The sequence below is a fragment of the Oncorhynchus keta genome, chromosome 13, assembly GCF_023373465.1.
Source record: "Oncorhynchus keta strain PuntledgeMale-10-30-2019 chromosome 13, Oket_V2, whole genome shotgun sequence".
NCBI lineage: Eukaryota > Metazoa > Chordata > Actinopteri > Salmoniformes > Salmonidae > Oncorhynchus > Oncorhynchus keta.
Window position 1 is genome coordinate 51,272,192 of NC_068433.1, and position 14,806 is coordinate 51,286,997.

The 14,806-nt window shown below is 43.7% G+C and overlaps 3 protein-coding genes across 6 annotated transcripts in view; 2 read left to right on the forward strand and 1 right to left on the reverse strand.

The window, feature by feature from the left end:
* The first annotated feature begins 891 nt into the window (after positions 1 to 891).
* On the forward strand, positions 892 to 7,134 carry LOC118392546 (inhibitor of nuclear factor kappa-B kinase-interacting protein-like). Of its 4 annotated transcripts, none has more exons than XR_008062988.1 (5): positions 892 to 1,540; positions 1,711 to 1,828; positions 3,901 to 4,122; positions 4,492 to 5,749; positions 5,780 to 7,134. XR_008062988.1 is itself a non-coding variant. In XM_035784603.2 (4 exons), the coding sequence occupies exons 1-4, from the start codon at positions 1,329 to 1,331 to the stop codon at positions 5,110 to 5,112; spliced, it is 1,173 nt and encodes a 390-aa protein (XP_035640496.2). In that variant the 5' UTR covers positions 892 to 1,328; the 3' UTR covers positions 5,113 to 7,134. The 4 variants fall into 4 exon arrangements, 1 of the variants encoding a protein (XP_035640496.2); XR_008062989.1 differs by having other exon boundaries at positions 4,492 to 5,722; XR_008062990.1 differs by having other exon boundaries at positions 4,492 to 5,722; positions 5,840 to 7,134.
* Positions 7,135 to 8,501: 1,367 nt separating this feature from the next.
* On the reverse strand, positions 8,502 to 12,239 carry LOC127906849 (cytoskeleton-associated protein 4-like). Its single transcript, XM_052460669.1, has 2 exons — positions 11,126 to 12,239; positions 8,502 to 10,004 (listed from the first exon to the last, which is right to left on the reverse strand). The coding sequence occupies exons 1-2, from the start codon at positions 11,432 to 11,434 to the stop codon at positions 8,802 to 8,804; spliced, it is 1,512 nt and encodes a 503-aa protein (XP_052316629.1). The 5' UTR covers positions 11,435 to 12,239; the 3' UTR covers positions 8,502 to 8,801.
* The window catches only part of LOC118392604 (UHRF1-binding protein 1-like), a 61,859-nt gene continuing 58,510 nt past the window's right edge, over positions 11,458 to 14,806 (forward strand). Inside the window, exon 1 of the mRNA XM_052460668.1 lies at positions 11,458 to 11,570. The gene's annotated coding sequence lies outside the window, so the exon portion shown is untranslated. The remainder of the gene's footprint in view (positions 11,571 to 14,806) is intronic.

The window sequence follows — 14,806 nt, forward strand, 5'->3', positions numbered from 1 at the left end:
CAACTTATTATGTGACTTGTTAAGCAAATGTTTACTCTGCAAAAACAAAGGGGTTGAATACTTATTGACTCAATACTTTTCAGCTTTTAATTTTTTATTAATTTAAAACATTTGGAAAAACATAATTCCACTTTGACATGATGGTGTATTGCCAGTAACACAAATATTAGTTTAATCAATTTTAAACTCAGGCTGTAATTAAACAAAATGTGGAAAGAGTCAAGGGGTGTGAATACTTTCTGAAGGCACTGTATGTAAATTGTGAAATGTAATTTGCTCAAGGCCAAATAAACTAAATGTTTGGCTACCCCCCTTTTTTTGTGGGTATTTTTTTTTGCAGTGGTGTAAAGTACTTAAGTAAAAAAATACTTTAAAGTATTACTTGTCGTTTTTTAAAATATATGTACTTTACTATTTATATTTTTGACAACTTTTACTTCACTACTTAAGAAAACGGTGTACTCTTTACTCCATACATTTCCCTGACACCCAAAAGTACTCGTCACATTTTCAATGCTAAGCAGCACAGGAAAATGATCCAATTCACACACTTAACAAGAGAACATCCCTTGTCATCCCCATTGCCTCTGGTCTGACAGACTCACTAAACACAAATGCTTTATTTTTTAAAGATGTCTGAGTGTTGGAGTGTGCCCCTAGCTATCCATAAATACATCAAAACAAGATAATTGTGCCTTCTGGTTGGCTTGAGATAAGGAATAAGAAATTATTCATACTTTTACTTTTAACATATTTCAGCAATTATATTTACTTTTGTGTTCCTTTGCATGAATGAAGTGCGCTCGCAACTGTGCTTTACTCTATTTGAGATTTTTCTGTTTCATCATTTATTCGCATTAATACCAATTAGCTTTTACAAACTTGAAATATCACCGTTTTTCATGTTTCTTCAAACGGTCTATTGGGGAACGTTGCCTAGGCCTACTCATCATATAGCGGGCGGCACGTTGTAATATTTTCAGGCGTCAGCGGTCGACGTGGCTGGCTGACGCATTTTGCTCTTTTTCCCCAAATTCCAAGGTCGATTTTTTTTACGGGATATGTAGACTTGTTTCTATGCTTGGGCAAGTAGAATGCTTGTAAGGTTTATTTGATTATCTGAAATACCTAAATATTCTAAATTATATTCACATTTGAACTAATACATTTAACTTGAATTTGGATGGAGTTTCTTGCGCTAGTCTGCTGCGAAACTTCTAGAGCTGTGGGCCATTGTCGCTTGCAGTCGCATCTGCTACTTTGAATCAATTCCTTTTCAAGTAGGCAAAAGGAAGCTGCAAGCCGAAACTTTGTTGCAGGCTACAAAAATGCCAAGTAATGAAGTGAAGCAAAGGAAGAAGACCACGGCTCAGAAACTAAATGACGAACCGGTTGAAACTTCAAAGTACACTTCCGAAGTTAAAGCAAAATCTACCGAAGGAAATAGCTTGCCTGAACGTAAAAGCTCCTCGCCATCCTCCCTGGATGTGAAAACGATAACTTGTCTAATGTCACTGATAGTTTGCATAGTGCTTACATGGTAAGTAAAAGTAAGCCTATTCATTTGCATAAGGCAAATATTTACTTATAAAGGCCCGTGTGCTTATGGATAATTCCTATTTACTTTCATCTCGGCCAAACAAGAGGAAATTAATAATTTTATGTTTGAGTTGGCCTATTCATGACTTTATTTCCCCCCATACATTACAGGTTTGTATTGCAGCAGAATGCAAGATTCTTCGACGTGGAAGAAAAGTACAAACTACTGTCTGGGAAGACTGCAAGTCTCCTTGAAATGGAGGAGGAAGTCATCAAGGTGTCCAAGAAGGTATGTTTTGTTTCTGTCTACCCATCTCTCTCCCGTGAAGAACAGGACACAAAAACATTATGCAGAGAAGTCTATGCTTTGTTACGTGTTTATGTCATTGTGTGGATTGGTACTGTCATTGTCTTGCTTGTCACAATGTAGTCCCCTCCCCCTTATTATTTAGCCCCTGCGCAGACAAATACATGAATAATGCAGACATGTCTGCATTATTCATGTATTTATTTATTGCTGCAGTTATTCTTGCATCTTGGATTGTATAGCCTATCCAGTTTAATTGAATTCTGTGATTAAATCACATTAGAATTGTAATACACATCTTTTAACTGAATGTGTGCATGGATTTGTACTTGTATGATTGTATTGAGTGTGAGAGAGAGTACTGAGGATCCCAGAGCCCCCCAGAAACAGCGATCCCTGTTTTGTGTTGCGGCTGCAGCTCGCCGCCTCCGAGGACGACCTGCAGGGGGCTCTCTCCACCTTCTCCCTGGCGATGCGCCTTGAAGGTGACCTCTCCTCGCTCCGTGCTGTCGTCATGGCGATGCAGGACGACGAGAACTCCGCCTCTCGCGATCTCCAAACAGTCAACGCCCGCTTCTTCAACGTGACTGAGACGTGGCAGACGGGCCTGGCCTCGGTGACCTCTGACCTGGCCTCTCCGAAGATAGTGACGTGAGGCGCACGCTGAAGCCACGGACCGGGTGAACGAGGCTGTGCAGGGGGCCCGGGCGCTGAGCGAGAGGCTGGAGGACAGCACCCGGCGGAACACACGCGCCATGGGCCACACCGAGGACGAGGATGCCAAGCCGACACAGGACCAGCTGGACTGGAACACCAAGCACCTCCACAAACTGGAGGACCAAGTCCGGAGCCTGCTCCGAGTAGATACCGAGTTAGTCGCCCAGCTAGAGGAGCACATCCCCTGGGCCCAGCAGTGCGAGGCTCACCACCCGGCTGTGGAGGAGGCAGTGCGATCCATTCTGAGGCTGGGGGGGGACCTGGGGACGGCGGAGCGAAGGCTTAGGGGAGCTCATCCTGCAGGTGTTTGGGACAGAGGACAACATGCTTAAAGCCCTGACGGAGATCCTGGACATCAAGCAGGTTCTGGACGCCCTCCAGGCCCACAACAGCATCCTCAAGATGAGGAATGAGTTGGCCGTTGTCAAGGAGACGCTGGGACAGCTCAGCAGGGGGGAGGAACAACAGGACAACCAGGATAATTCTGGGACGCCGGAGAGGGAGGGGTGAAAGGTCAAGGACCCAGAGCAAGATGAGCCACCCAAGCCGGTGCATAATGATGACCTCCATGTGTAAACCATGGGAAGGAGTGGTCCTGTCATTCCATTTGTTTTAAAACTGCTGTTAAATCCTCACATAGTTAAACCATTGCTACGTTGTGTGATTTGTGCATTGTAACTTGCTATTGCTAAAGTTTAGCGATACGTTTCATCAATAGGTTTTAAGTTCTTGTTTCACAAACATGCTACTATCTCATATGGGAACCAATCAATGTTATCTGCACTGGCTGCTGAAAGTCAGCAACTGAATGTAGCGTTTGCACCCAAACACTGCTCCTGTAATCTGTAAAGGATATTATTGTTGCCTTGTTGGTGTCTGAAAGGAGAACAATTGTGACCGGTACTCCAATATACTCAAATGTTGAGTTTGTATACATTTTTTAATACACATTTTATATTCAAATGAGTTTGACAGTTATGCCAGTATTGCATTTCTAATAAATGCGCCTTATTAGTGTTTCTCTGAATCTTTTACATTTTCAAATTTGGTTAAATCTATTGTAAAAAAAAAAATGTCTTCTCTCTCCTATCTTGCATATCTAGTAAATTAAAACCCGTCTCAAATATCTTAGTGTTGTTACCCATTTATGTGCTCTATTTATTTTCACCAAACATCAGCTTTCTGTGTAACTTATAGACAGTCTCCCTGCATGTTTTTCAATGCATCTTATCTACCGGCCTATGACTGCATGGCCTAGCTGCTCAGTCTTTTCCTATGTAAAGCTCTTTTCTAAAATGGCCGCCCTGTTCTGTCTGTCCACCTGTTTCCTGGCGTAGTGTGAGGGTGTCCAGAGCCTGTTGGAGCATCTAGAGAGGCAGCCTGGTGGTCTCCTGCCCCACTTGGAGGCCCTGGAGCGGGATGTAAGCCGGCTGAAGGACTGGGCGTCCGGCCTAACGGAGAAACGCGGCCTGCTCCAGGACAGCGTGGCAGCACTGACCGAGGCTGTGGGACAAATCGAGGGACGGACCTCTGCCATCACTAAGGATGTCAACACTAAGGTTTGGCAGCAGCCTATGCTTTACTGTGCTTTCTTTAAAAAAAAAAAATGATTTAAGCCATTTAATGCCCTCAACTACTTTGGTAATAACTCAGGCAATTACACAGGAACGGCAGATAAGATTCCTGGAACAATCACTGTATTGTAATAAGCTGGAAATAGTATGTTTTAAAGTAGTTACATAGTACAGTACTATGTAGTTACATGTAATAATACCAAGAACTTTATATTCCAAGTACGTAAAGGTTGAAGTCTCTCAAAACCAGAGGCAACTTGTTGAACAGAACTGTGGCATTAGAATAGAAAGACCGTTAATGTAAGGCTTTGCCCATTAATCATCTTCCTCCTCTCCTCTTCCTCCATCTCCTAGGTGGCGTCGGTGAGGACAGACGTGCGTCGGATGGATGGGCACCAGTCGGAGGTGGAGTCTCTCCTGGAGAAGGTACGGGAGCTGGAGGAGCGGGCCGCCCAGGCCGAACGCAGCATGGTCAAACGTATCGGCGACCTGCTGGCCGGCAGCATCGACCGCATCCAGGACCTCAAGGGTGCCACGGAGCGCAACGCCCAAGCCCTGGAGCAGCTCAAACGCCGCCTACCTGAACTGTTCGCCAACGACCGGCAGATCTCGGAGCGCCTGAGGGAGCTGGAAAGCGGCCGCGCCCGATTGGTCCGCACGGTGACCTTCGCCGGCGACCTCCAGCCCAAGGTGGCGGCCATCAAGCGGGACTTCGGGGCGCTGGCTCCGCAGGTGGATGAGCTGACCCTGAGGATTGGCCGTCTGGCCGAGGATCTGACCAAGAGGGAGGAGGACATCGCAGAGCTACGGCAGACATTCGCTAACCTCAGCGCTGTGGAGGAGGACCTAGGAGTTGTGACACAGCAGTTGAGTCAAATAGTTGAGCCTGAGATGCCCGTAGTGGGAGGAGAGATGCTTTTGCAGAAAGTCAACATGATTGAATCCCTGCCTCAGACACTGGAAGGAGAGCTGTGAATGAGTGCTTTTCTATATGCTATATATCTACAGAGTAAATGGCAAACTTTCAGCTTGTCACCAATCATTCCCTTACAATAAATGGCAAATTTTTGAGAATCTGAAATCAGAGTTTGCTGATCTTTCTGTACACCCATGGTCGACCCCACCTAGCCCTTGCAACAAGTACTTCTGGATCCCCTCCCCCAGAGATCTTGATTAATGTGAGCAATATGGTGGAACCCACAGAGGAACAGGTTACTCCCCCTATAATGTACATATCAGTATACTTTCCATTGACTGTATAACTATACAGATCTTTAGGGGGTCGAGAGGTAAGTCCTAGGGGTTAGGTTGAGACTAACTGGGCCTTTTATCTAGAATGCTGACTAACGTATGTTGCTTTACAAATTGTATCCTTGAATGAACCTGTCCTATGAGTAAGTTGGCATTTATTGCGATGAATCTTGTCCTAAGGCAGAGCTGAGCAATTTCCACTAGAAAGGCCAGTGGCAAAGTCAAATTCTCTATATTGCGTCAAAATTCAGGAAAACAAAAATGTGCTTGTTGGAATTCATTTAAGTTTAGGGTTAGGGATAAGGTTAGTAGTGTGGTTTAGGTTAGGGATAAGGTTAGTGTGGTTTAGGTTAGGGATAAGGTTAGTAGTGTGGTTAGGGTTAGGGATAAGGTTAGTAGTGTGGTTTAGGTTAGGGATAAGGTTAGTAGTGTGGTTAGGGTTAGGGATAAGGTTAGTAGTGTGGTTTAGGTTAGGTTTAAAATCAGATTTTATGGCTGTGCCAGCTAGTGACAACCCTGCAGAGCTGCCTCCAGTACATGAGTCATCCCAATAAATGCCAACCTGTGTCCTATGAGACTGGAATGTTATTTTTTGAGAAAAATGGCATCAATCATGGCGAATGAGAGGTCTTGCTGGTCCACAGTTTTGGAATGTGAGCAGTCTCTTGAACAGTTTCCCCCTCAGTTGTCAGTCTGGCCAGTGGGCGGGTTGTAACAACACTGCTTGACCCTTGTGTGACCTGCACACGGGTATGTATTCTCAGGCTAAGGGGCCTGTTCAGGAGGAATGTTATGCTACAATATGATTCTGTTCTGTCCAATAAGGAATGATGTCAGCGCTATACATTCTACCTGAAATGTTCTGAATATTTCACAGTGCTGAATACATGCCTTGGAGTTTCAAATGGCTAGCTAGTCCTGCTAGTTTTTACATCTCTCTGCCATGAATCGAAATGAGTCTGTGGTTTACAGGTATAGGGACCTAAAATAGAATACTGAATGCTGCAGCCCGCAAGGCAATGTAGCTTTGCCTGTGTTTACACCAGGGTGTGCAATCTGTCACCAGGAGTTTGTTCAATGGGGCTGACTGCAGAGCAATGCAGGTAGAAATGTGTGACATAGAGCTGTGATTCATGTCAGAGTTGTTTCTGTTCTGTTTAACATTTTCATCTGCAACATTGCTGACTTTGGACTCCTCTGGGAAAAAAACCTTGGGCTTATTCAGTGGGTTGCCGTATGTTCCGATAGAAATATGTTGTGTAGAACAGACATGACAATCTTGTGGGATAGGGTAGCATGCCAATCTATTGATTGCTTTTCTAGGGCTACTCTGCTGAGTAAGCCTCCAGGTGTTTTACAGGAAATGTATGTCTGAAGGAGGAAGTATGTATCGGAGCTGAACAATGAGCTGATGACCTCATAGCCAATCACCAAAGGCCAATCACAACTTGTTTAACATGCACATTGGCATGTCATCTCTAAAGGTAGAGTTGAACCTACACATACCTGGAATTGCTCAACGACAACCAGACATTAGGGCGCAGATTGCAGCTGGTCTTTGGGTAAAGAGTGTGGACACCATACCACTGTTTTAACTAGAGCTAATTACATGTACAGATCACACCACATGCATTTACTGTCTCCATTCCTTGAAACTGTCACAACCCCATTGTAGTGGTGTTTTAACGCCATGGATATATTGTTCTTCGTGTGAGAGGGATGTGCTTAATAAATTGTCAATTTGAAGTTTGTGTGTACTCTGTATTCCACATACATATTTTTGCGTTTCCTTGTTCATGTTGAGGAAATGGCACCTGTTGAATGGAAGGTTTGTGTGTGTGTGAGGGCTCAAATCAGGTTATAAGTGGCCTATCAGGAAATGATTGAATTAGCCTCAAGCAATCTCCTTCCCTCTTCAGATGAAAAGTAATTAGTTTCAATAAATTTTCACTTGACTGTCCCAGCAGTGTTTCCTAATGAACTATTCCAATAAGCATCACAGACTGTTAAGTCCACTTATATAGTCAGTCTGAAGCTGCAGGTTATATGTCAAATGGCATCCCATTCCCTATATACGGTGAGCTCCATTAGTATTGGGACAGTGGCATTGTTGTTGTTTTGGCTCTGTACCCCTGCACTTTGGATTTGAAATGGTATAACGTGCAGACTGTCAGCTTTAATTTGAGGGTATTTTCATCAAAATTGGGTGAACCGTTTAGACATTACAACACTTTTTGTTCATATACAACCCCCCTCCCCATTTTAGGGGACCAAAAGTATTGGGACAAATTCACTTATGTGTATTCAAGTAGTAAAAAGTTTAGTATTTGATCCCATATTCATAGCACACATTGACTACATCAATTATGTCACTACATATTTGTTGGATGCATTTGCTGTTTGTTTTGGTTGTCAGATTATTTTGTCCACAATAAAAATGAATGGATGCTACCATGATTACGGATAGTCCTGATTGAATCGTGAATAATGATGAGTGAGAAAGAGGCACAAATATCATACTCCCCAAACATCCCTACCTCTCACCATTACAATAACGGTACTATGTCAAGCAGTGCTGTAATTTCCAAACTGTTCACTCAATATGGGTGAAAATACCCTCGTATTAATGCGGACAGTCTGCACTTTAACCTCAGTCATATCATTTCAAATCCAAAGTGCAGGAGTACAGAGCCAAAACAACAAAAAGAGTCGATGTCCCAAAACTTTTGGAGCTCACTGTAGTACACTACTTTTACTAGAGCCATATGGTCCCTGGGCAAAAGTAGTGCGCTATATAGGGGATAGAGAGCCATTTGGAGCACAGACCTAGAGTGAGCCTTTAAATGAACTGGGAGTGCTTTAACCTTGTAGCCTGTATCCTATGAAGGATTTTCTATGATCTTTATCCAATGATCTTCTAGAAACAGACCGACCCACTCTCACCTTTCACCTCAATACTCACCTCCAGTGAGATTGATGAAGTGTGGTGGTGTACAAAATGGCTACCTTGCATCTGTCACGGAGAAGGTTGGAGTGAGTTAGCAACATACAATGTACGATGAAGATTTTATAATATACATGTAAATCAATTTAAAGCATTGTCTACACAGAAATGTGGTGGCCCAATTTAATTTTTGTAACAAAACACAAATCAGTAAACCATAACACGCTCCTGAACAAGAGCTTATATTGCAAGTTGGGTTTGTGAAACCACCCGTAACAGACTCTGACTAAATGAAAAACTCAAATGAGAAAAAATTCAAATAAACAAACAAAAAACTACAGTGCAGTGTTGTGTTAAAATTCACAGCAGTCCACGTTCCCCATTTCTCATTGACCCAACCCAGTCTACCCCTCCTGAACACTACCCCCTCCTCCTTCTCTTCTTCCTACGCTCCCCTTACACCTTCTTGCTATTCGGCTGAGGCTTTGGTCAAGGCCTCCAATGAGCTAATGGTCTTCTGTAGTGACCCCTGTAAGGCTTCGATGGCCTTCTCATGGCTCTCCAGCTTGGCAGCTTTCCCCACCAGGCCATCCACAGTGCTCTTCAGCTTCTCCAGCTCTGGTGGGGGATGGCTGGTTGACTTGGAGACTTCCAGCTTCTGCTCCAGCCCCTCTATTTGCTGGCCCAGGCTAGAGTCCCTGGAAGACAGATTGGTCTGAGCGTCACTCAGTGCGACCACGTTGGACTGGAGCTCCTCTAGGCTGCCCTTCAGCTCCTCTAGCTCTCCCTGTAGAGTGGCCCGGGCCTTCTCGGCTGCCGTGCCCTGAGCGGCGAGCGTGCTCTCATGGGAATCGTACTTGGCAAGAAGAACCTCAAACTTGGAAGTCAGGTCTGTTAGCAACGCGGCCAGGGAGTCTCCGCCCTCCTCCGACACTTTTAGTCTGCCCTCCAGACCGTCGGACCTCTGCTCAGCCCTGGCCGATTCCCCCCGCAGTTCCTTCTCCAGACTGTGCAGAGCTTCGGTGGCCAGCTCCAGGCTGCTCTGCAGGCTCTGGTCCTGATCTGTCAACGCCTGGATGCCTGCCTCTGCCCCCGAAACCTGCTGCCGCAGGCTCCCCGCCGTCTCCTGCACCAGCAACCTTACCACCTCCACTTCCTGCGACATCGAGGCTATTTCCTGGTTACGGGTCTGGAGCTCCACCCCCACCGCGGCGATCTGCTCCCTCAGCGAATAGGCAGACTCATCGGTGGCCTGCTTAGTGGCGCTGAGCCCGGCGACGGTGTCGACAATGGTGGACAGTTCCTGCCTGATCAGCTCCGGGTCCTCCATGTCATCCAGACGGGCTTTGAGGTCAGCCAGCTGACTTTGAGTCTCACCCTGGGCCTCGGTGAACTCAGTCACGCTGGCCGCGATGGAGGCACTCAACTCAGCCAGGCGCTCCTGCACCGTCTTCTCCAGGGAAGAGAAGTCCCGCTCTCTGGCCTCCTTCACCTCCTTGATGCCTTCTGACAGGTCAACCAGCAGTTCGTTCTGGAGCCTCTGAAGAGCCTCCTCCACCCGCCGTGTCTCCACCTCGCCCTTCCTCACCGCTCGGCTCCCCACCTCCTGCTCTGCCCGCATGATGCCCAGTGCCGACTCCAACCCGTCTACAGCGCCCCTCACGTTGTCCACCTACACAACCACAGGGGGGAGGGGGGTGGGGGTGCAACTCAATATTAGGGAGGTGTTCTTAATGTTGTGTACACTCAGTTATTTGATTAGTCTTTAATTATTAATCGGTCACATCCATACTATAAATACAGTATGTATGCATAAATAATATAATGTACTAGTATAGTCACACCTGTGTACTGGATGTACTGGAAACACAGGTACAATACATTCCAAGTAGGAAGAGGGTGGAAGAGCCTATCCCTGACCAGTCATTTGCCTGACAAAATAGTTTTTTGCCTTGGTAGTTATTGAAATAGACTTTATAGCTTGCAGTGGAAGACACAGTTAATCACATACTGTAGCTTTATACAACAATAGTTGACACAGCCTCACATAGGAAGTTTACATATAGGAGACTGCAATGCATGTTTCAGGATTTACTTGTTGAATGTGTGTTCTTAGAAAATGTTTTTCCCTGAGGGGTTTCTTTACCACGTTTACCTAGTTACAGTAACTCATGAGTAGGTTACGTTGCTTTATTACATAACTCAGCTATTTCTCAGCCTGTGGGATAGATCTACATATGCAGCTTTAATAAACAACTGTAAGCATCCAGTTCAAACTGGTTTAGTTCAAACTGGTCTGGGAGATCTCAATTTATGCATGACAAGGTAAGTGAAGTTACATGAAGGCTTGAAAAGAAGTGAATGGATGAAGGAAGGAATAGCCGATTTACCGAATTAATTCATGCAGTAACATAGCTAGCTGGATAAAAATGTAAGATAATTTATAGGATGCAATGTGCATACATTATATCAATGCATTCCTCAATTCTATAGAAATATAACATCCCTTTTTATTATAAAGAATGCAGTATTTCCATTAACCTGGATTCGTTTTTGTTGCAATGTCAGTACTCTCTCTCTAGGAAAGAATAGCATAGATTGCATCTGTACTTTTCTTGTGCCAGCTCATCAAGCTTTTGGAGGGGGAGATGGCCCTCTTCTAGACATTTCTTCTCTGTAGTCTATATGTTCATCCTATCTAGTTTTGGTGTGCGGTCTTCAACAGCCTGCCTTATCTCGTGACCTTGTCATTAAATGGCTAGTGGTTAGTCCTAAATCGATTGAATTGCTTACCCGTTGAAGAACATTCTCTACTTTGTGCGCAACCTCTGCATTTTCCCGTACGGTCTCTTCATTTCTGCTGCTGATTTGATGGACTTCTTTCAACACTTGTTGTAGATAAATAGCAGCAAAGCCCGCAGCGGCTACTAATGCGATATAACATAAAGCAGCTATAACTTTGACCCAACTCCCTGACCCCGACCCCTGGATTGAGGAGCTACCATTACTACTAGGTTTCGGACTTTTCTTCGCCACGTCATCTTGCGTGGGTGAAGCAGTCTTTTCGCTTAAATTGTTCTTGTTTCTGTGTCTCGCAGTCATGTCTGATGTGGCTTTCTTACAGTGGGTCCGAGGAAGTGTGAGGCTGGTCTCTACCGATGCTGTGTACTGTCTTCACTGTACATTTAGCGTATCAGTGAGCGCGATGTGGCTTTCCTAGAACTCCGTTCGCGTCGAGGTATGCAAAAAAGGGGCGTCTCTCTTGTTGTGGGACCTGATTTTCTGACTGCAAAATTGGTGGCTGTACTTGCCTTATGTCTCCAATGCCTATGGAATTATGTAATCCAGACTTCAGAAACACAGTAACTAGTTCTGATAAAGTTGAGGAAATAACTAGGCCTATTTATTTGGAATAATAGAATTAGGCCCATTGATGTTTCATGTCTTTCAAACCCTGTTTATTTTAGCCAAAATCCTGTTATAGGATAGCCTAAACATGTCTAGAAAAATAATGATCTCAGAAATCAACTGATGTAATTTGTTTCAATACTGTACCAACAGTAAAGAGGGGTTGTTGGGTAGTTTTTTCCCTCTCATTTGCTCCTCCCTTCATACGTGGCAACTAGAGTAGCCTTATTGTGTATGCCTCGACATCCTTTCCTAGAGTTCCCTCAAACCAAGGCATGTTGCTATACCAGACCAGGAAGTGTTTCGAACAACTAATCGTGTAAAAAAAGTTTTAAAAAATTCCATTAACAATGTATGTTAACAAATAGGCCTATATTCAATTTCTTCCATTGTGCCGAAGTCATTAGGCTATTGGCATACTATTTGAAAATAAAAGAAAGACGCACACTCTTGGAGCTCAGATGCAAAAATGTAATACCAACGTTTCGACAGCCAAGCTGTCTTCATCAGGGTATAATCACAAACACTGCGGGATGACTCGTTTATATAGTGTCAAAATACACAGGTGTCTGTAATCATGGCCAGGAGTGGCCTAATATCATTGGTTAATAATCAAATATTAAAATGTCATACAAAGAACAGCATACAAACAAATGGATAGCATACGATCATAGATTAATTTGACTATACAAGTTTACACACAATTACAATGGCAAAGTCACAATAATCACAAGAATGGCTTCAGATCAAAGTCTACGTTGAGACCGAAGGGCGCAAGGGTCTTTAAAATAAAGATCCAGGCAGCCTCTCGTTTTAACAATAAATTATCAAGGTCACCCCCTCTCCTAGGGAGGGTGACATGTTCGATGCCAATATAACGCAGAGACGAAATCGAGTGGCCTGCCTCCAAGAAGTGGGCCGCAACTGGATAAGTAAAGTTTTTACACCTAATGGTGCTACGATGCTCTGAGATACGTACTTTTAATTCACGCTTTGTTTTACATACATATTTTTTTACCACAAGGACAAGTTATAAGATAAATAACTGCCTTAGTGGAGCACGTAATAACACCTTTTATTGGGATCGATTTCCCTGTTTGTGGGTGTTTGAAGGATCTACATTTATAAGTGCCATTGCATTGAGCACAGCCATTACATTTGTAATTTCCATCCAGTAGGGGTGCAAATAGACTTTGTTCAGGAATATCTTGGGGTGGTAAAATAAGAGTTTACCAATTGGTCTCTGAGATTTCTGCCCCGCGAGAATACGACCAAGGGAATGTCCGAAAACACATTACCGAGACTATCATCGGATTTTAAGATGTGCCAATGTTTGTGAACAATTCCCTTAATTTGTTCAGAGCACTTTGAATAGCGGGTAGTTAAAACGCAAGAATGCGTCTTTTTGCGAGACTGACCTTGAAAAAGGTCATGTCTCGTTTTGTTTTGAATTTTCTCAATGGCAATATTTATCTGATCATTCTTGTAGCCCCTCTCCTTGAACTTTCTTTGCGTCTCTGCCATATTTCTGTCGAAATCGGACTGTTTTTTACAAATTATTTTGATTCGACAGAATTGGCTGTAGGGCAAACTATTTTTTAAGGGAAGTGGGTGACAACTATCAGCCCTCAACAAACTGTTACGATCAGTAGGTTTCCTGTAAAGATCAGTGTATAGAACATTATCTTCATACAAGATCAGAAGATCAAGAAAACTGATTTGACGTGTATCAGATTGCGTAGTAAATCTCAGATGCTCAGAACAGGAGTTAAGAAAAGCATGGAACGCCTGGAGCTGTTTTGCATCACCCCTCCATAGAACAAAAAATATCATCAATATACCGTTTCCAAATAATGATGTGAGGCAAGAAAACATTTTTGAGAGGATTGAAAATAGACTGTTTCTCCATGTAACCCACATTAAAATTAGCATAGTTAGGAGCCATGGGGGATCCCATAGCGGTACCTTTCGTCTGAATAAAGAAATAATTTAGAAACATGAAGTAGTTATGCGTGAGTACTATTTCAGCCAATGTTACAATGCATGCACTGGAAGGTAGTTCATTAGGGTCACGTTGCAGAAGAAAATGTTCCATAGCTTCAATACCGCCCTCGTGTGGAATATTAGTGTATAATGACTCAACATCAAAAGTAACTAACAAGGTATTCTCAGGGAGAGGATCAAGAGATTCAATGATAGAGATCATACTGCTGGTGTCCTTTACAAAGGAGGGTAGCTGTTCTGCGAGTGGTCTTATAAAAAAGTCAACAAAAGTAGATAGAGGGGCCGTTACTGCATCAATGCCCGCTACAATAGGGCGCCCTGGAGGTTGTGTAACATTCTTGTGTAATTTCGGCAAGGTATAGAAAGTGGCAATTTTAGGGTGTTGAATAGCCAAAAAAACATGTTATTTTTTGGTTATCTGACCAGAACTTAAATACCCATCTAGGACAGACAAGATAGTATTCTGAAATTGGGAAGTGGGGTCACTTCTGAGTTTCTTGTAAAAGGTTGTCTATGACACTCATGTACATAAGCTGTCCTATCCATGAGTACAACCGACCCACCCTTATCAGCAGGACGAATAAGGACTGACGTATCAGATTGTAAATCAAGCAAAGCTTGTTTTTCATTCTTGGGTAAATTATGGAAAGATTTGGATTCCTGTTTATTCTTAAGGAGAAGTCCAACATCATTTTCCACAAGTCTGCAATATGTCTCGATAGAGTGATTGCGATTGGCTGGAGGTATAAAATAACTCTTGCTTCTAAAAGGAGTCGGAGTATGTGCAGGAGAGCAACCTACTGGTTCAATAGAAGTGTCAGAATTAGGGGAGCTAAAGTATTCCCTTAAACGGATGTTTCTGAAAAACTTAAACATGTCTACCTTAACATCAAAATCGTTACACTGAGTTGTAGGCACAAACATAACCCTTTATTAAGCAAAGAGACATGGGCAGCGCTCAATATCCTTCTTGATAAATTAAAGACACTCAGTCCCGTGGGTTCTGGGACCGTGTGAACGGTCCGTTTCTTCTTACCCCGTCGGGTGCGACATCTCGTCGAT